At 34.2% G+C, this 21,588-nt stretch overlaps 2 protein-coding genes across 2 annotated transcripts in view; one reads left to right on the forward strand and one right to left on the reverse strand.

Moving 5' to 3' along the window:
* Positions 1 to 4,821, reverse strand: part of LOC148611167 (sorting nexin-4-like) — a 28,391-nt gene extending 23,570 nt beyond the window's left edge. The window contains exon 1 of the mRNA XM_088591401.1: positions 4,701 to 4,821. The gene's annotated coding sequence lies outside the window, so the exon portion shown is untranslated. The remainder of the gene's footprint in view (positions 1 to 4,700) is intronic.
* On the forward strand, positions 4,786 to 20,481 carry LOC148611169 (uncharacterized). Its single transcript, XM_088591396.1, has 6 exons — positions 4,786 to 4,928; positions 5,664 to 5,771; positions 9,705 to 9,866; positions 13,862 to 13,960; positions 18,669 to 18,738; positions 19,046 to 20,481. Exons 1-6 carry the CDS (start codon positions 4,841 to 4,843, stop codon positions 20,463 to 20,465), a joined length of 1,947 nt encoding a protein of 648 aa, XP_088447522.1. The 5' UTR covers positions 4,786 to 4,840; the 3' UTR covers positions 20,466 to 20,481.
* Positions 20,482 to 21,588: the final 1,107 nt, after the last annotated feature.

The raw sequence follows: 21,588 nt of genomic DNA on the forward strand, positions 1-21,588 counted from the left end.
AACTTGGACTGATTCATTCTGTTTCAAATGAAAGCATGAAAGGCTTGGGTGCAATTGAAAATGATACATCTATAAACATGTCACTGATTTCAAGAGTCATATCCCTTACTCTAGGTCTACCTCCTTAAGGTTCTATAGCTAACCATCAAGTGTCTCACTACACGTTGACGTACTCCCAAATAGTTAGAGTGGGGAAATGCTCTTGGACCCAAGTAGGGTCTTGGAGTAGGCCAGAGCGTCAACATAGCAGCCCAGTCGCTAGTAGGACATACTTGGAGTTCTTCGGTCAGGTATCCCGAAGGTGGGCTCCGCTACCCTCTGCTACTAACTGGCATTACTAACAGAATCCCCGTAAGGGGCGGTCGTGCGAGATCCGTAAGGATAGTCAAGCCCGTTAAAACCCCCAGTCATCAAGTGCCTGGACGAAAACCGGTTGAACGTTTAGAGATCTACTTGTGTTTTCTAGACTCCCATAAGGCCCCACAATGGATTTACACCGTAAGATGTTACCCACAATTCTACAAAGACGGGTTTGGTCGGATTTCACCAGGATGCAAAAGCATAGCACTGAATACTATTGTGAGGCACAGAAAGGGTAAGTTCCTTTTTCTACATGAAATGTACAAGCTCCTTTTGTACGCGAGATACATGTATACGAAAAAAACATCTTGTTTTATAACATAGAGTAGACTCAAAGTTTTTACAGGGTTCGCTTCTTAATACAGTAATTTTAAGCTAGATATAAAGAGTAAAAATAATATCTTAACGTAAATAAACTATAAGATAAAGTTTGGAAACACCGAAATAGTTATGGTTCGGAAGTCCGAAAAAATATTTAAGTTTATTTTAGGTTCATGGATATATTTTGTTATTCTCTGTAATAAAGACGAAAACATAATCTCTCTCTAGTGTATTGAGAGAAGGGAGGCACTATAGGTGCAATGATTTAGTTCTTTTAGAGGAGGAAGGCACACAAGGTGCAGTGATTTAATTCTTTTAGAGGGGGGAGACCTTGAAGGTACAATGATTTAGTTCTTTGAGAGGAAGAAGGCACTGAAGGTGCGACGATTTAGTTCATTGAGAGGAGGGAGGTTCTGAAGGTGAAGTAATTTAGTTCTTTGAGAGGAGGAAGGCACTGACGGTGCAATGATTTAGTTCTTTGAGAGGATGAAGGCACTGGCGGTGCAATGATTTAGTTCTTAGAGAGGATGAAGGCACTGACGGTGCTATGATTTAGTTCTTTGAGATAAAAAGGCACTGAAGGTGGAATGATTAAGTTATTTGAGAGAAGGTAGGCACTGACGATGCAATGATGGTTTAGTTCTGAAGCAATAAATTATGTCTTTTAAGTAGTGCATAAAGTGACATAATAATAATAATACATTGTATTTATATACTCTTTTTATAGGCTATAAGTGATATTAAAATTAAATGTCTGAAAATCACAATAGTGATTCTGAGTGTGCATATGGTTCAACAGAAATTTATGATAAAAAGAGGATTCAAACTACTTTTTTACAAAATCAACAAAAATTCGAACAATAGGTGGGTACCACATGTGTCCCAACTTGCAGAACTCACTGATCACAGAACAATATTTAGTTTTTGGTAGCTTAATTTGCAAATGTACATAACAGCTAAGAGTTGCATGATGCTTTTAAATACGTGCACTTTTTCAGGTTGTTCCGAGACTGATGGTGCTATTTGGTCGAAAGGATTCAGCACTGGAAAACATGTTTTTGAAATAGTATTTCCCGTTAAAGTACGGGCACCATACGCATCAATTGGAATTGGAACCAAAAACTCAGAACTTCATGCAAAGAAACCCATGAGTTTAGTCGGACAGGCAAATTACTCTTGGGGTATTGACCTAGCATCAAAAAAGGTGTTCTCGAACGGTCTACTCGTCGGGAAATTTCCTGACTCAATATTTTCTAAAATTCCAGACAGATTCTACATGTATTTAGATTTAGTCAATTTTAGATTGATGTTCGGAAGTGATGGGAAATATTTCGGAGTTGCCTTGGAGGACGAAACTATGAAAAATTTCGCCTTGTATCCTATGGTGTCGCTTACTAGAGAGGGCGCTGCAGTCACTATGGTGTACAGAGGAGTGGGTACGTACAAATTTATTGGTATAATCCTTGTTGAAATTAAGCAGATACGTACATACAATGTATATAATGGCCTTATAACAACAAACATACAAAAATAGAAAGCATTCAAATATATTTGATTTCAATTTTTTCACAAACATGTGCAACATACATTGGTTCAGCTGTATTTTTTTAAATTTGGATATTTAGTGTTGTTGAACCGACTAAGTTCCCGACAGGTGAACAACTTTATACTAGATTTTAAAAGCTCCAATAGACTAAGATATAACAAATAAGATGTATATATTTAGTTTTGAGATATTTGGAATCAATATACAGTACACAGTCAAATATTTTTCTGGTGAAATTCATGTAAATCGAGTTCACGTGAAACTAACGTCATTTTCACAAGGAATTCAGTTAAGAATTTCATGTGAAAAATTCACGTGAATTTCACGTGAAGGCTCGATTCACCCGAACTTCACATGAACTCAGTCACAGAGTTTATTTGCTCATTCCATGTGAAAATTATGTAAAATTCGCGTGAAAATTGTGTGAAATAATTTTGCTTGTATATATGTAATTGTCCGGTCTTCTGTATAAAATAGTTTTCTCTTTTCGAATGGGACTTGATCTTTTTGTGAAAAATTCAATTTTGTTGACTTTTGTGACACAAAACGGACTTTTGTATCACAGAATTGACTTTTTGTGAAAAATTCAATTTTGTTGACTTTTGTGACACAAAACGGACTTTTGTATCACAGAATTGACTTTTGTGACGCAAAAATTGAAAATTTGTAGTATGTTATAAATTTTGTTAATATGAATTCATTTTTGTTGAACAAAATTCACTTTCGTCTGTACAAAATTGAATTTTGAAAACAAAACCACAAGAATCACATTCGGCAACTCGTATAACGTGATTGCTAATATTTTACGGTTATTGGAGTAGGGAGCGAGGATATTCTTTACTTAGCTTTTATCACAGATTTTAAGTTAAGAGTTGTATTGATATGCGCGTGTTACACGGTTTACAGTTCGTTTGACCATTTACATTTGCATACACATCAAATATTAATGTTATCAAAGTCCAAACAGATAGCAACGACTTGATGGTAAGCTGACAAAGTTGTTTTACGTAAATTTCATTTCACATCATGTTTCTCCTGTAGACTTAGTTTTATCATTACAATAATACGTGGATGTTTTTTTTCATTATTAGGTCGCACAGTCAAAGGTCCAATACGGAAGAAAAAAGGTACCAAAAAGGGTGAGGCAAAATATAAACACGTTAAACACAAAGAGGAATTCAGGACTTAAAGGCAGATGTGGCAACTTTTCAGATCGTACCAGATCGTAAAAAGAAAAAAAAAGCAAGAACTTGTATCAACCGTCAATGCTGACATGTCCATTCATATTACTGTACCATGAACCTTCGTAAACTGAAAACCAAATCGATTCATTACTCCAGTCAGAGATGATTTGGTTTCGACAGGTGTAACATTAGTGTTTTATTAATTAATTCGTTCATTCATTATCAGAATAGTCTTACATATTTTAGTCGGTGATGATATTTATTTTTAAGTTAATTTGTTTATTGCAGCTGTTTGTTAACATAATTTTCATGAGGTACCTTTCCATAAAGTTCGCGTTTTGTAAATCATTGTAACATAATTTATTCAATATTAATGATTTTATGATGCAGCAACTTAATGGTCGTTCTTAGGTTGCCCCTTGTAAACCCTTTACAAAAAAAGACCATGAATTTCACTTAATTTCCACAGTTAAACAGGAAATAAAAAGTCATAACTTTTCTTGTCATCAAAATATTCATGGAAAACTTGATAACATATAGCAACTTAATTAATCGTCAGAAATTTTCCGTTAGAATTTCCACACACATTATCAAGGATCCGTTAAACAACTATGACAGGATATATCGTTATTAATTGTGTTGTTTTTAAATTAAACATTATATTTTATCAAGACCATGTACACATTTTCCCTAACAAGTGTGATTAATTAAACAACTGTAAGACAAGTCTTTCTAAGAACCAAGCACGATGATGTTTAAACCCATATAAAAACCGCCACTCTAACAGTAACGGAGAATAGGTGGACAGACGCAGTATAATAAAATGAACTGTATTGAAATGCGCTGTAAATGATCGAATTGGTGCAAATAACCCTGTCAAAGAACACAACTAAATTGCGATCAATATTAATACATAGAGCTGTAACAAGTGAAAATATTTTCTGATCATACAAGAGTTTTACACATTCAAGTTTTGCATGATTCTGAGAAAGACCTTTTGAAATGAAGAGAAATGTCCTGGGTGCAGCTATTCGATGTTTCTCCTCAAACATAAAAAAAAAGATTTACAACCTGGCATATAAAGGATACCATCGACACCAAGCGTTTTGTGTGTTTAGAGTTATTTCAAATCATTATTTTTTCTTGTAAGAATGATTCATTGTGACTTCTTTAAGTTTTATTTGGTAAGAATTACTTAAGGGAAACACACTCCTTTACATGTAAATGTTGCATTTCCGGATAACATTATCAAAATTTCAGCACATAATTATTTCAAAAAGTATACTCACTCAGATACATGTAAGTAGATTGTCTGATGAGAGTCCGGAAACCGACCATCACATGTACTTGTGAATTTTACATGCGTAAGACTTCCTCATAGCTCAAGATGGCCGACTTAAAAAGAGCGACACTAAAAGTAAACAAATAAATGACGGCATGTTTTAAAAGAAAAAAAGGAAAAGTTAAGATGTCTTTTCTTTCAATGTTTTTGTTTTGGATTTTTGCAGTATGGTCAGGTAAGCAATTATATATGTCAATTCTTAATTTATTGTTACTGTATATGGTTTTATTTGAAAATGGTTTCATTCGTACGAACAGCTTATTCAAATACTTCTGAATAACTGTTGAGTCTTTTCAAAATGTTGGTGTGTCATTCTTGATAGTAGAACATTCGTTTAGAACCCTTTATATGTAGAAAGTCTTACAAATGCAAGAAACCAAACATTGAAGGTCAACAATTACAAACGGAGTTAAAAGGTCATGCAATGTGACAGTTCAAACGTTGGAAAATGTTTTCAACATGAAGTATGTACATGAAGTATTTCATGGATTTGAAATAAGTCATTTGCTTTGTTTAACGAATGTTAAATTTGTGATCTGTTTATAAATAATGTTTGATATAAACATGGCTTTGTGTGTTTTGAATTTCTCCACATTATCATTGATTTGGGTGAATATCAAATGAATTAAATTGCTGGAGACTGTCGTGTCGGGTTTGATTTAGTGAAATACGGTTTCTTCCATCCAAAAAGTTCACCCGGCATATAAAGTATGATAATTCTGTTACCAACTGACATTTGTGGCGATTCAGTCGATAAAAATTTTATTTAGCATTTTATCGAATATTTGCAGTTCAGAAAACAATCTAAAATGTAAAATGCAATTTAAATGATGTTTTACTACCATCCATGCAAATCGGTTTCCTTCCATGTATTTTGCCATTTATCGTTTGTATTGTTTTCTATCATCAGTCGCGAGTGGTTCCGGTGATGACGTCACGGCATACCAACAAAATTTTACTTTTCCAATCAAAACAGATGCAAGTTCACAACAAAAGGAGAATTCCACTGCAATAATACGTAAGATGTTCCGTTGTTATTTAGTTTGTTTTTATGATATTTCAATGTTTTAAATGCGTTTTCTTGATTTTCAAATCATAAAATTGTCGAAGTTGAATGCATTACAAGAAAAACAGAGATGACATTGCTTTTATATCGCGGTAACGATATTTAGAGCGATATTAAAAGTTAAGAAAAAAACGAGTAAACATAACATTCTGGGATGTATTAAACGACAAAAAAAAAGAATTTTCGATGTAATGAGAAATATGCGTACACCAATTAACATTGTCTATACATACATTGAATTACTCTGTGGTTCAACTTGCGTTCTTGTTTTTCAACAGATATGGTTAAAAACTATATGAAAAAAAAACTCACTTTTACTGAATAGGATTTTCTACTTATACGCGATTGAGGGACATTGTTGGGTTTTATTTAAGTTATGCGATACAGACAACTTTGGGTTAGAAATACGTTTCATGAATAGCGAGGCGGACTATAACAAGAGTAAAGTGACCCAAGTTGGTTATGCAAGCAAGAACTCACTGTGGCAATTTAAAAAAATAATTATATAATTTTGAATCGATTCCACACCATAAGAATGATTCCTTATAACTCAAATCACAGGTGACAAATCAACGTTTATGACGTCACGAAAAAAATTCATTCGAAAAAAGAAAAAAATCAAATCTATTAATCATAGAAGCTACATAATATTGTATTTATTATTAATTTATATAAACAACTTAAGTAGCAGTCCACCTTAGAATCATGCAATTTTCACTGAAAGTGATTTATTGATGTCAGTTATTTTATCCAAATCGACTTTAAATCAGTTGGATATATAAGAAAAACAATAAATAAAATGAAAAAAATGAAAAATGTTTTCACCGTTACCATAGCAACAACCACTCCTTAGCAACCACCAATGTAGGGCCTAATAATCACAAAAATGTCACAAATTGATTGTATTTTGTTATATCTAATGGTGGAAATTTACCAAACTAAATAATTATAGTAATGAAGTATGTCTTATGGAAATCAATTTACAATTAAGTAAAAACCAATCTGATTGGTTAAGATCTGGTTATCATAGCAACCAAAATTCTTAATTTTTGACAATTTGAAATATACAAAAATAGGCTATGTTCAGACCCGTTTTACTAACAAGAGCAAGAAGATATTACCCAAATGTATGCATGGATGTGTAGTTGATGCTCTCCACTGAAACATATCAAAAATAAAAATATGTAGCATATCTTTGTTTTTTGCTCATTTGGACCTTAAATCACCCCCATAAAGACTTTTCTTCTTCTTAACGCTTTTCATACAAACTTTGTCCAGACCATAACATTTTTGTCTTTTGACCTAGACTTCTAATCTTTGATATGTTGGTAAATCCTCTCGGGGCAAAGTGTGTGGAACACCATACAGAACAATTGTTTTTGAGGAGAATATTTTCAAAGTTGTACATACGAGGAATGCCAAAAAAACTTTTATAGGAGTCATAACTCCTACATCAGTTGTAAATATCGTTTGCAGAATTTCGGCATAGGTTTTCTCTTAATCCTGGACAAAATTATCCCCTGCCAGAATTACGCTAAAGGCAACGATTTTTTCAAGTTATTTTTTTTAAATGCCTTTAGACACTTACGTTCTATTTCTAGTAACGACGGCTATGTTTTTTTTTCACGGATCATAAATCCCAACAGTCATTTTGTGCACAATTTTCTAGAGGATGAGAATTTCGAAAATTTGTCGATGAGGAGGAACGCCAAGTAATGGCATAGCTTACTAGGCCTTTGGCAAGAAGAGCTAAAACAACAAATATTTGTTTACTGGCCTGTTACCCTACATCTATTACTTGTAGTTGTCTAGAAACTATGTGAGAACCAAACATGGGTAACCTAAAATTATTCATTTCATCTTGTCGTGGCATTTAAGAATAAATTGCATAATTATAAAATGCGAACTGCTTTAATTTACAGTCAACAAGTTTACATGATCTTTCTACTTATTATTATTGCCCATACATGAGATCAGAAGTAAACTTTAATATAGTCAATGAAATGTAAAATAAAGGTCGCAAAATTCGTTTGGATGCTGATTCAATATCATAATGTATCCGTATATGACTTCAGTTATATAATCCTGCCTTTTATATTTAATGAGGTATGATAACAAAAGTACTACATCGTGAAAAATTAATTAAATTAAACAAAAAATTAAGTTTTTTGTCTTCTTTGGCATATTCCTTTGTATATTTTCCAATATATTCAACTATGCTGGAACACAGACATAGACATGTAGTTAGATTTATAAGAGAAATACATTTAGAAGGACCTAGATAAAAAAGGAATTAGAGTGTTAAATCAGGTATAGAAAAGATTGTAACAAAAATGAAATTTAATAAAAGATTTTTGCAAAAGATTGAAATTAAGAAGACACATATTCTATAACAGATGTAAAAGATTAGTACTGATACTGGAGTTACGCACAATCAAGTGATACAGGGCAAGTGATTCTTTACATTTACGACATACTGTGAGGTGAAATATTGCATGAAATCAGTCATTAACTTCAGCCAAAATTGCGTATGTCATTTGACCATAAGGTCAAAGGTCATGTTCAAAAGTCACACACCTTGGTACATGACACTCAACCTTGGTGTGACTCTACCTTAATGTGATTTACTTACATACCAAAAATCAGATATCTTGGTAAAAAGACAAAAAACAATATGGCCAAGACAAAGTTTTTTATGGTATTTTGCCTTTTTTAACTTTTATGTTATTTGTCCTCGGGGCCAAAGGTCAAGGTCAAAGTTCACCTACCTAAAACATTACTCCCTGCCTTGATGTGATATACTTAAATGCCAAAGATCATAAATCTAAGTAAAAAGACCAAAAAAATAATGGCACAGACAAAATTATGTATCGTGTTTTGCCAAAATTTGTATGTTATTTGACCTTGAGGTTAAAGGTCAAGGCCATAAGTCTCCCATTCTGGTATGCAACAATCTACCCTGAGAGGATATACCAACATACCAAATATTAGAAGTCTAGTTTAAAAGACAAAAAAGTTATGGTCTGGACAAAGTTTGTATGAAAAACGTTAAGAAGAAAAGTCCTTACAGGGGGTGATTTTGGGCCCAGATGAGCAAAAATCAGATATGCTACATATTTTTATTTTTAATATGTTTCTGTGGAGAGCACCTACTACACATCCATCCATGCATATATTTAATTAATATCTTCTTGCTCTTGTTAGCAAAACGGGTCTGAACATAGCCTATTTTCGTACATTTCAAATTGTCAAAAATTTTGGTTGCTATGGTAACTAGATCTAAACCAATCAGACTGCTTTGTACTTTATTGTAAATTAAGACATACTTCATTAATATAATTATGTAGTTTGACAAATTTTCACCATTAGACATAAAAAAAAATACATTCAAATTGTGATGTTTTTGTGTTTTTAGGCCCAAAATTGGTGGTTGCTAAGGAATGGTCGTTGCTATGGTTACAGTGAAGACATTTTTCATTTTTTTATATTAATTCATGTTTTTCCATTAAATCCTACATATTACAAATCAATTTGGTTCAAATGTCTGACCGATAAATCACGCACTGCATGATTCTTAGGTGGACTGCTACTTAATTCATCCGAGAAATCCACTTTAATTTGTATAACATCATCCGTAATCATGTCACGTTTAAGACATTAACAATAATAAAGAAATGATCGATCCGCGTTGGATCCAGAAATTCGATACATGGAATATATATTTGTATACTGATTAATTAATTCGTATATATTTGAGGTAAACGTTATCAAGTACAGACCAAGATAAGCTAAACGATAGAGGCCTGAATTGAAAAAAAATATATACACTTAAAATTATTTGTAGATTGTGGCCTAACGTTGTTAAATATTTAGCTTTCTTTAAAGAAACAACAAAAGAACAGGGGAACCACAGCATGAATACCACGGAGTTACCATGGCAATCATCTCTACAAACAAATACTGAAAACTCTACGGAAATTAGAACTACGGAGACTCCTCATTATCTCGGTGAAGGAAGTACATCAGATATTTTCCAAGCTACATTTGGTAAGTTGAAGAGTGGCGTTTCTCCGAAACTAATTTTTTTGGAAACATGGTTTATATACTTATATAGTCGGCGTGTAATAAACCTCGCTGAAATTATGGATAAATCAATGTTGTTTCATATCCATTTAAATACAACTATATTCACATCACTGTGCATTGATTTTTATCAAAGTTATTTTCAACCTTCCACTTACTTTACCACTTAAAACTAAGTACTAGTATGTGATATTATGTCACAAAACACGTGTTTGACCTTCAATTCCTGGGATAGAAAAAAAATACGTTACATACCAGTGTTATAAGTGGTACACCTAGATACAAATATATAGTTCTTGGTAGAGATTCCTCATACTTTGTAAGAAATAATTCCAAGATGGTACACCTAGATACAAATATATAGTTCTTGGTAGAGATTCCTCATACTTTGAAACAATTCCAAATCATCTTCCAAATATACAGAGGAAGATGTTTACAAAATGCTGGAATTTTTAATCGACAACGTATTTGTCCAGTGTGGTGGACGTGTTTTTCAACAAACGGTCGGCATTCCAATGGAAAAAAAATTGTGCTCCTTTACTTGCTGACCTATTCCTTCACTCTCATGAGGCTGACTTTATAACTGATCTGATCAGAAAGAAAGAATATCGTTTGGCTAGATCCTTCAATCTCAGTTTCCGCTATATAGATGACGTATTATCTTTAAACAATCCTAATTTCGGGGATTTGATACATCGCATCTACCCAAAAGAACTTGAGATAAAGGATACTACAGCCACTGTGAAGTCAGCCTCATATCTTGACCTACACTTAGAAATCGATGGTAAAGGAAAATTATTGACCAAACTTTACGACAAACGTGATGACTTTTCATTCAGAATTTTCAACTTTCCTTTCATCTGTGGCAACATCCCTTCGGCTCCTGCGTATGGAGTGTTCATATCACAACTCCTACGTTATGACAGAGCTTGCCGAAATTACGCAGACTTTTTGTATCGCGCTAGAGCTCTAATAAATATGCTTCTGGAACAGGGTTATGTTGCTACAAGATTGAAGTCATCACTACAGAAGTTTTATGGTCGTCATCTTGAACTCGTGGATCGTTATGGTGTATCCATCAGCACCATGAAACCTGATGTATTCAACGGATCTTAGTTTTCCTTCCCTCGTTTGTCTACCCCGGACTTGACTTTTTATGAGCAACTCGGCGGGTGTTTCTAGAAAAGCAGAGGACGCTTACCCTACCGGTGCACCTGGTCCATGCTCCTAGTTTTTAGTGGAATCCGAGTTGTTCATTTACTTTTGTTACTTTGTATGTATGATTTTAGTTACATCATGTTCTTTGTTGTGTATGTCTGTTTTCCATGTCTGGTTTACATTCTTTTGATTACCGCTATAACCTTGGTTCCCTTGATTACTCTTTGATTTTTGTTTAATTGATTCTAGTGGATTCGTATGATATGCTGCTGCTGCTCTACGCGAAACAATATTTGAAAATTGTTTTTTTTTCTTTGCTGCATAAAGTTTGGCATATCAGTAAGTTACTATAACAATGAAAACACCAACTCTTGTAGAATGGCATCCGACATCTGTATGACAGTGATTTTACCGGTTTCCAAAGTCAGCACCGTTGTAGTTGTTTCTAAATTACTATTTATTATCAAAGCTTTGAATTCCGTTTAGACTAATCATTAGGACTATTTTCTAGAGTTTATTAGTTTGGTGATTTTTAATAACTCAAATGAGAGTTCAAATATGAAACATATCTGAATAAAATGAGTAGTCTATGGAAACCAGAAACAGTCAATCAGTGACATAGGTAATGTTGAAAATGAAATAATGTTTTTTTTTTTCCTTTTTTTTCGGAATTAAACAATTTTGACCCTAAAATGAGTAAATATTAGCATTGAACCTCGTTTCCAAAATCTCCGGAATCCTCGCCCAAACAATGCCAGTGCAGACTATACTAGTTATAACTAAAAATTATTACTGTTCGGAATCCGGAGCCGGTGTTAACCAACCCCATTTTAAAAGAGTTTTTTTTTATATTAACTTCTTTACATTCTAAACCTGTGTAAACCTAAACCCTTCAGCATACAGAAAGTTCAGCCCAAATTAATGACGTACGTTAAATGTATTTACAAAACATCTGTGTGATGGTAGTGTCAACAGGAAGTTTATTTTCAAACGTAATGTTTAACACAAATATCTTTCGACAGCTGTTACCATTATCATATACAACCAGCTTTATAGTTAGTTTCCTGTTGTTCATTTTTTTTCACTAATAAAAAAAATGCCACTAGGGGCAAGTTTATTTTGAATGAACACTGACGGGTGTGTTTTAGCACAAATTATTCATATATATATATTTACGTTTCATAAAACATCAAAACCGTTTGAAAAACGAAAAAAAATATTAAAAGTTTGATCTTTAAAGCCATACTAGGAAGAAACTCAGTAGAATGAAATGACTTACATTCAATGGACAGCAAAATTAGTTTCTTTCTCAGAGACGCCCCGTGCAGGTCCGAGTGTTAAAAGAATAGGCCTGCAGCAGCGCTAAGCTTGTCGTAAAAGGCGACTAAATAGTGCTCAGAAACCTAGCCGGGGGCTAGGCGCTCTGCCCACAGAGCAACTGGGATGTGTGCCGCAGGTGGTGAAATGGGGTACCCCTGGCATGTTACATGCTGGGGTTGTCAGGCTATAATACGGAAAACCTGACCGCAAACCATAGTAGTGCATCATGTTGGGCAAGATGTCACGTTCCTCGCATGTTAAAGAACCCTACTGTGGTATTCGATAGGAGTAGGAAACTTTGCGCTCCGCCACAGGAGGCGAAATTGCCCGACCTTACCCCCGTTTTTCTAGTGGCAATCAAAATTTGTCGACCCTATTATCCTTGTGTCCCATCCTTTTTTTTCATTTCATCATCATATTATGTTCATTTTATCATCCATTCCATGTTCATCGTCCGAATATAGCTGATATATAGCTGCTTGGACGTTAAACCCCAACAAACAAACAAAAAAAACATTAAAGAGACAAGACAACACCTATTTTTAGCTGCGCGAGATTTCCGTAAAAAAATGGTACCATTGCATAAAGAATGATTGAACGATAATATCTTACCAATATCGAATATGTGTTTCAATAATTTCTTTATCGAGAAAAAAACGATGATTGATTATTAGTTTATACTGTTTTGAAGTTGCCTAAATTTTACATCTGTAACTGGCCTGCACGATCAGCTGGCTGCACCAGGTACTTGACAGAATCAAACACCCGTTTTTTCTCTCATGCAAGATCAAAAATTTGCTCATGCACCCTTGGGCAAGATGTAATTGTTCTCTAAGTCGGCGGAAAACAGATTAACCCTCGAGCCTCTGAGATTTCCCTACCTTGCAGTCGTTCATGTTTTTTCGGTTTGTACTTTCTAGCAATGGTACGGGTAGCAACTGTAGGATATGAAGTGTTTACTCTTCAGGAGCATCTTTTTTTTCTTTTCTTTTTTTTTTTTTTTTTTTATTACCATATTTTTTTTTTTTTTATTGGAGTTCATATTACAAGTGTTTTAGTTTTTTTTGTGTCCTGTCTTGTTTCCGTTGTTTTAATCTTAATATGTAATTGAATTTTCTTTCTGTTTTGTAGACCGTCTCTAATTCCTCTGTTCGTGTTTTGATTATAAAACATAAAATGCTTGGTTTTATGTTCTAGAACAAACCAGTGTATAGGACCCGGTGATAAATACTTATACTGCATGATATTAAAAACTGCATGCTGAATCCTTTTAAAGAAATAGTAGTAAGAAGTTACATGTTTATGTATTTGTTTCCGAATACAATACTCATTTATGTCCAATGTAGATGGAGCCTGAGGATTAAAGTGTAAATATCGTGGGATTTTTCACACAGTGAATATACCAAATTTAATTTATTCGTAAATATTGCAATACCATAACTATATAATTTTATAGAAATAGTACATGTAATCTATTACAGGTAATATGACCGCCAACAGTTCTGACATTGTTTACCAAACAAAAGGACCGAATGTTCAACAGACGCCATTTCCTACCATTATTCAAGACATAAATGAAGGTATTGCTTAATTAGTTGTTTTGTCAGATTGCAGTGGACGGTGATGACGTCACATTCTACTGCGTGCAATAAAAGAAATAATGAATCGATTTGTATTATAACGAGGTACAATTATCTCCAAACAATATGATTTCTCAATAGAACATAAAATCATTCACTACTTTCACTATGAATGAATGAACTTTATTCTCATAAACTACATATTACATAGTTAAAGAGAAACATATATACAATAATGTATAACAATTATATATACATGTGTGCATGTTTGAAAAATACAATACGTAATAAATTTAGCAGATTAACCAGGAGGACTGACTTTCATATTTATCAACTTTACAGATCTGCTTAATTTTTCTAAAACTATAATATTTGCTGTGTTGAATAGATTATCAAACTTAAAAATATTAGGATTTTTCCAACAATAATCAGGAAGCAATTTTCTCCTAACTAAAGGAAAATATTTGCAAGATAGGATGTAATGGAATTCGTCACCGATGTCACTCGAGTCGCAAAGTTGACAGGGTCTATCGTTCCTAGGAACGACTTGCCACCTTCCTGTTTCGATTGGCAAACGGTGACTACCGCATCTAAATTTGCATAGAGTAAATAACAAATTATCTAGTAATAATTCAAGATGTTATTTGAAACTGAACATTTTTTTGTATATTCTATAACAAAGACATTTTGGAGATTCCTTTATCTGAGATAAACACAATTGAGCTAACTGATCTTTAAGAATCTAGTTTTGTCTACTGAAATTCTATCTCTTGGGATATTCAAAATGTCTAATTCCTGTATATCAGAAAACGGTTCACAAAAAGAAAATTCATAATCAAAATTACTATTTTCTGTCTCTCTAGAAATGTAATAGACTGGGAAATTACCAGTTCTACTATTGAAATCGCCAAAAAGAACAATGTTTAAGAACTCCTTTTACAAAATTTGAAATTCTAATTCAATCTCATTGAATGCATCATTTGATGCATATCGAGAATTTTCAGGTGAAATGTAAATTAATCCACACACAACACCATTAGACAAATTTACAAGATTTTTATTCAACTTGAGCCAATAAATGTATGGGCAGTTTGTCTCGATCGGAACTATATGGTTTTCAAACTTCTTTTTACAACCGACAATAATACCACCAGATTTATGATACGAACAAGTTTTTCTATTTTTGTAGAAAAATGCAAAATTATCTAAATTTATAACATCAAAGTCATATAATTTGGAATCTATTAAACAAATAATATTATTTTCGTTTAGACGATCTCTAAACTCAAGGTATAAAATTCTATTTTTAACACCACAAACGTTTAAGACTAAGAAGTGTAAACACTGTTCAAGAAAAAATACATTGTTATTATTGACAAGGTTTTCATAATGAAATTCAGTTACGGTAGAGTTGGTCTCGTCATAACACTGTCTGTTAACCGTGGATCCTCCTTGACAGGATTATATCTGTCTCCGGGGTCCTCTGCGAGGTCCTCGAGTTGGTTGAAATTCAAACTTAGGTCGGGTTCCTTGTTCACGGGATTGGAGTCTCTCATTTGTTTCCATATCGGCTCCGCTCGTAATTGGTGGAACAAATTCACTACCATCAATTAATGAGTTTTTTTCCGTTGATTTTTAGCTTCCTTGTAGAAAGGCCATAGAACTTTCCGACAGTCATTAATTTCCTTTGGGTACTGCTCATTTACACCGAATCGGGTTCCTTGTAAATTGGCAGCGGCACTTCGAACTGTTTCAAGATCTTTATAGCATTTAAATCGATATACTATAGGTCTGGTTGCGTACAATGTACGGCCGTTTGGTGGGTCTTTGACACCGTACTCTTTACCAAAACGATGAGCTCTATGGAATTCGATAGGGCTTTCCATTTGCATTTTGTTAGTCATAAAATTTTTGATAACTTCTTCAGTGTCTTCGGTTTCACCTTCGACAGGGCTTTCTGTAAAGACTAAATTTTCCCGCATTGACCTTGTTTGTAAGTCAAGATGTCTTTCAAAAAGGTTATCTAAATCGGTTCTAAGTTTATCCACATCTTCTGATACGTCGTCGTGTTCGGTCTGTAGGGTGGCGATCGAAGATGTCATAGTTTTACAATCAGTTTGGTTTTGTTCAAATTTTTCGTTCATGAATTCCATATTTTTCAGCTCACCTGGCCGAAGACCATGTGAGCTATTGCCATCACTTGGCGTCCGTCGTCGTTAACAATTTTTCAAAACTTCTTCTCTGACACCACTTGACCAATTGGAACCAAACTTACTTTGAATGTTCCTTAGGGTATTGTGCATAGAACAGATGTGAGGATTTTTGATCCGTCGAAAAACATGGCCGCCGTTACTAAAAATAGAACATAGGGGTCAGACAGTAGTTTTTCGCATAAATCTCCAAAACCGTTAGGTTTAGCCAATTTTGACACAGAGTAAAAGTATTCAGCATGATGAGATCTATCTGTGGTCAAATTTTTATTATGATATGTTAAGCCATGTTGGATTTATTGCCCTTTTCGACGTTTTTTGCTATTTTGAATGTTATTTCTTTCAAAAATTTTCTCCTCTGACACCTTCTGACTAATTGGAACCAAACTTGAATGTTTCTTGGGGTATCCTGCATAGAACTGGTATGGGGACTTTTGATCCATCGATAAACATGACCGTCATTACTAAAAATAGAACGTAGGGGTCAGACAGTAGTTTTTCGCATATATCTCCAAAACCGTTAGGTTTAGCCAAATTCTGACACAGATAAAAGTGTTCAGCTTGATGAGATCTATCTGTGGTCAAGCTTTGGTGAAAATCTGTTGATCCATGTTGGAGTTATTGCCCTTTTTGGACGTTTTTTGCTGTTTTAATGTTATTGTTTTAAAAAATCTTCTCCTAAGAAACTACTGTACAGAATTCAATGAAAGTTGGTATTTTTGTTTTAAAGGTTATCCTCACCAAAATGACTGTTTGGATTTTTGATCTGTTATAAAGCATGGCCGCTCTTACTAAAAATTTAAAATTGGGGTCAGACATCAGATTTTTGCATATATCTCCAAAACGGTTAGGTTTAACCAAAATCTTACTCGATCATAGTAAAAGTGTTTATTTTTACACATGCTGGTTTGTTGTAACATTTGACCGCTCGACCCAAGAACTAATTTTCATTACAAACACATTGTTAGAGTTATTGCCCTTAAAAGGAAAAAATTTAACCAGGTGAGCGATTCAGGCTCCTGGGAGCCTCTTGTTTCTATTTCGTTCACACGGTTTGTAATTTTGTCGACATTTTTGGCCAGGCTACTCATTGTGTTTTCGAATTTGTTCAGTTTTTCGCTCAGTTTGTCTAAAATGTAAAGTTTTGTAGACATTTGTTCGATTTTATTGATGAGAGAATCCATTTTTGCATTTGAGTCGGGCCCGTGACTCATGGTGGACTGTGGCATAGGTTGCATATAGGTGTTTATCTTACTTGGATTATTAATGTCAGCATTTTCATTGTGATCTTTAGAAGTTTTTTCTCTTTTTCCAGCATTTTGTTTCTTCTTCCCACTCATAAATGCAGTATTAATCACTTTTCAGAAGTATTTTGGCACTCAGAAATGTTCATTTTCACAAAGAAATCTTCATAGAGAAAAAAATCAACACGCCCATTTTGTTTTCCACAATACAAATTGTTTCGGATGATATCTATTATAAGGCCTAGATTAATTCAAGGTATTTTTCATTTTCTTAAATGGTTATAAATGTATATTCGCCCGAAGTGCACTCCTTACAGGGTTACGTGTCCTGTTCTGTTTTACATTGTAAGTACGCCAATTAGAACAATCGACATTAACATGCGACAATTTTCAAGAGTCCGATTGTACATTAAAAATCTGTTGAGAGTGATGATACTGAGTTGTAATCATTGGAATCTTTTATGGGATTGACGATAATCTTTCCACAATTCAGATCATCCTGCTTGACAATATCCCTTAATATATTCAGATTCCTATGTGATGTTACAAACATCGCTTTTTTCCCACCAGTGGAAGTGATAAGAATATCCTGCATAAAAAGTGGGAAAAGACAATCCTTCATTCAAGACCTGTTATAAATGAAGAATAATATGCACTCTGTGCTCTATATGACGTGTTTCAGATAATAACTAGCGAATTATCTAAAAAAAAAAAGTGGGACTGCTTCATCTTTTTTCATAGTTTTCTTCTTCTGTAGAAATGAAGTTCAGCAGAAACTCTTTTGGTTTTGCATTTCTAGAAAGGCAGAGAACTTTAATGGTTTTGACTCTTACTCTCTTGAAATGTGATAGTTGGCTGATCGGGACATGCTTACCCTTCCGTAGCACCTTTTATCACTCTCATTTTCACGGAGTTTGAATTACATATGCTTTTTTTTGTACTGTATGGTTTTCATTATCTTTGGTTGTATACATTGTGTATGTCTCTCTGATTCCTTTTTTCCACTTTTTTTTCACGTATTTCGATTTTCGTTTTTGATGCTTCGGTATTTTTTAGGCCGATGTTAATATTGTTATTTGTCGTCTTTGAATCGGAATTCCCTAAGGCTTTCGATTATAAATATCGTCCATTAACGAGATTACATCTATAGAAGTCTACAATTTTAATAGCATTTTTTTGCGTTGACTTTAAGTAAATCTAGGTCACACCATGGTGTACTTGACTTAGTGATTAATAATTTTTTATACTTGCCAGATTTGGTAGCTGGAATGTCCATCCTCGTTGTTCTCATATTCGGAAGCTGTTGTAGTATTGTAGTAGCCAAGTATGTATAATTTGAACCTAAATCTATTTGAGAAAATATTGAAATTTAACACTTTTGTAAATTGCCTTACTCCGCAGATCTATATTTCAAAGATTAATTGAAAATAAAATCATTTAGAAACCCATTGCGGAAACAATTAAATGTAAACTATATGACAAAAAAAAAACAGTCTTTACACTCTAAAAAGAACAGGTAAGAAATGATTTAGCGTGGCTTGGATAGTTCACATGAGTTTTGTTTACGATTTCAGTTCGCAAGTCCTTGTCAGGATATATCATGACATAACATATACACATCTTTATTTCAGACATTTTTACAGAAAGAGAAGGTTACGCAAGGATGATCGAGGTGTATTTTATGAGGAAGTTGAAGATGCGGCAACATCGTGTTCAATTGAAGGATCTAGCAATATAAAGTTTTTAGTAGGGCGAGCTCGAAACATAAACAAATCAAGGATAGAACAAATAAACGAAGAATGGATGAAAGAAAAGCCACAAATTACGAAAGAAAACGATATTATAGCAAATGGAGGTAAACTGTCTACACCAGAGCTACCTAAGACTGATTTGAAACGTATATCGGTTGATTCAGAGCCAACCTCGGGCCGAGTTGAAGCTGAGGAAGACAGTGAATACGCTACTGCTGAACCGACGGAAGACATTTACAGTTTAGCGGAAGACACCGTCAGTGAAAGTACATCAGAAAATAGACAAAATCTGAATAACAACGTTCCGCCTCCTCTTCCAAGCAACAAGCGACCGAGTATGAAAAAATTACAGCGAGCTCCCGCATTCGACGACAGTGAGGAAGATCCCTATGAAGAAACTCCTGAAGATGAGTACGACATGGTTCACAGCCCACGGGCACATAAGCCTCCAAAGGTGGACTGTTTGTCAGACAATCTGGAAGCTTCGGAAGAAGCGGAAGAGGTGGAACACATGTATGAAATTACTGATGACGTCAGTTACGATAGCGTCGGGGGTGCTCACAAGAATATGGATGGCATTCATCGGAGCAAGGCTCAGCAGGTTCTCTTTCGCAAATCAAAAAGCTCTTTTCCAGACAATAACAATATTTATCAAGAAAGCTTTGATGATGAATATGATGTCCTTAATAAGCCAAGGTTCAGAATAACAGTGTCTAGTGACAATTATGATAACGTTGTCTTACCATATGAGTCCGAAGAACAACAGGCAGTTTCTGATCAAAGTAGAACATGTTATCCTTTTTTTGATTTGGAAAGGAAAGAACGAGCCCAAAGTAATGTATATTCTGAGGTACCAGTGAGTAAAGAAGGTGAAAGTGTCTCGACTGGTAGTGAGCTATTACCCGAGAAGGATATTTCTGAGTCTATATTGTGTGCTAATCAACTAAATGAAAATTCTTTACAAGATGAAAATTGTAATGATGAACCCATGGATTACAAAGATGCAAATGAGAGTGACATTTTGAATATACTGCAACAAAGTACCACTAATAGTGACCAGGATGATCAGGACTCTTCGAACTCCTCACGCTCGTCTATCTGTGATTTGCTTGGAAACGTAGAGGCGACTCTTTCTACAAGCGACGTTGAAAATAAGAACTACACATTCGAAAACAAATGTTATGAGACTGTTTTCACAAATGGGAATCTAGTTGATTCTAAACACCTGAACAGTGATACAGGAAACATTCTAAACAATGAATTGGATCGTTTAATAGACCATGTAAATAGTGTGAAATAAATATTAATCTTATAAACCCCTCCCTCCTATATGTCTTTGCCACCATCTGGAACATATCGGAACCCGGTGATCACATAGCTATGGTTTGTTTTACACATTTTCACAATCGACCTAAAATACGAAGGCAAAATAGAACAAAAAAAGGTAGTTTAAATATAGGCACCATCACTCGTACTAGTACATGTTTTAACTATTTAGAAATAAAAGAAATCTCTTAGACTGCCTAAAGTCACTCAAAAGATATATATCTTAATATAGCAAGTGGTGTTTACGTTTCATATAAAATTACACCGTTAAATGCAAAATATGAAGGAATCTGAAAGTGTAGCCTGTATTGAGTGCCAACATTTTTTTACAAATACAAAACCATTATTATAACGTTGTAATGGGTTAACAAACCAGAAGACGCGTCGTCTTCAAAGAAAGTTGTGAATATCAAACATATAAAGGTACAAGTCTTGAATTATTCTTACAAAATATGAGGGTCCAAAATCAGTTATAAAGATAAACTGTTTTTGCCTCGGATGTAGACAACAGGTTATCAACAGTGGAAGTAACGGTGAAGTATACTAAAAGTAGGAATTTACAGTCGGAAAGCACGGAAATGTCCTACAAAAATATGTACATCGTTGGTTTTACTCTATAACCAGTCACATAAATGATCATTGTATACTGCATAGTTCCTTAGATAACAAGTATTTCAGGGCTAAGTTAATAGGCCTACTCAATTCATCTAAAATGAATCCAACTTTTTAGCTCACCTAGCCAAAGTCCATGTGAGCTTTTGCCATCATTTGGCGTCCGTCGTCGTTAACAATTATACAAAACTCTTCTCTGAAACTACTTGACTGATTAGAACCAAACATGGTATAAATGCTCCTTGGGGTATCCTGCATAGAACTGATGTGGGGATTTTTGATTCGTCGAAAAACATGGCCGCCGTTACTAAAAATAGAACATAGCGGTAAGACAGTAGTTTTTCGCATATATCTCCAAAACCGTTTGGTTTACCCAAATTCTTTCAATAGCTGAAATGATCCTTATTATTAGGACTACAAAAGTCTTCAGGAATAAAAGTTGTCAGATGACTCCTTGTAAGAGTTATTGCCCTTGAAAGGGGAAA

The sequence above is a fragment of the Perna viridis genome, chromosome 7 (assembly GCF_037379345.1).
Source record: "Perna viridis isolate PV_CMFRI_1.1 ecotype Kerala chromosome 7, ASM3737934v1, whole genome shotgun sequence".
Classification (NCBI taxonomy): domain Eukaryota; kingdom Metazoa; phylum Mollusca; class Bivalvia; order Mytilida; family Mytilidae; genus Perna; species Perna viridis.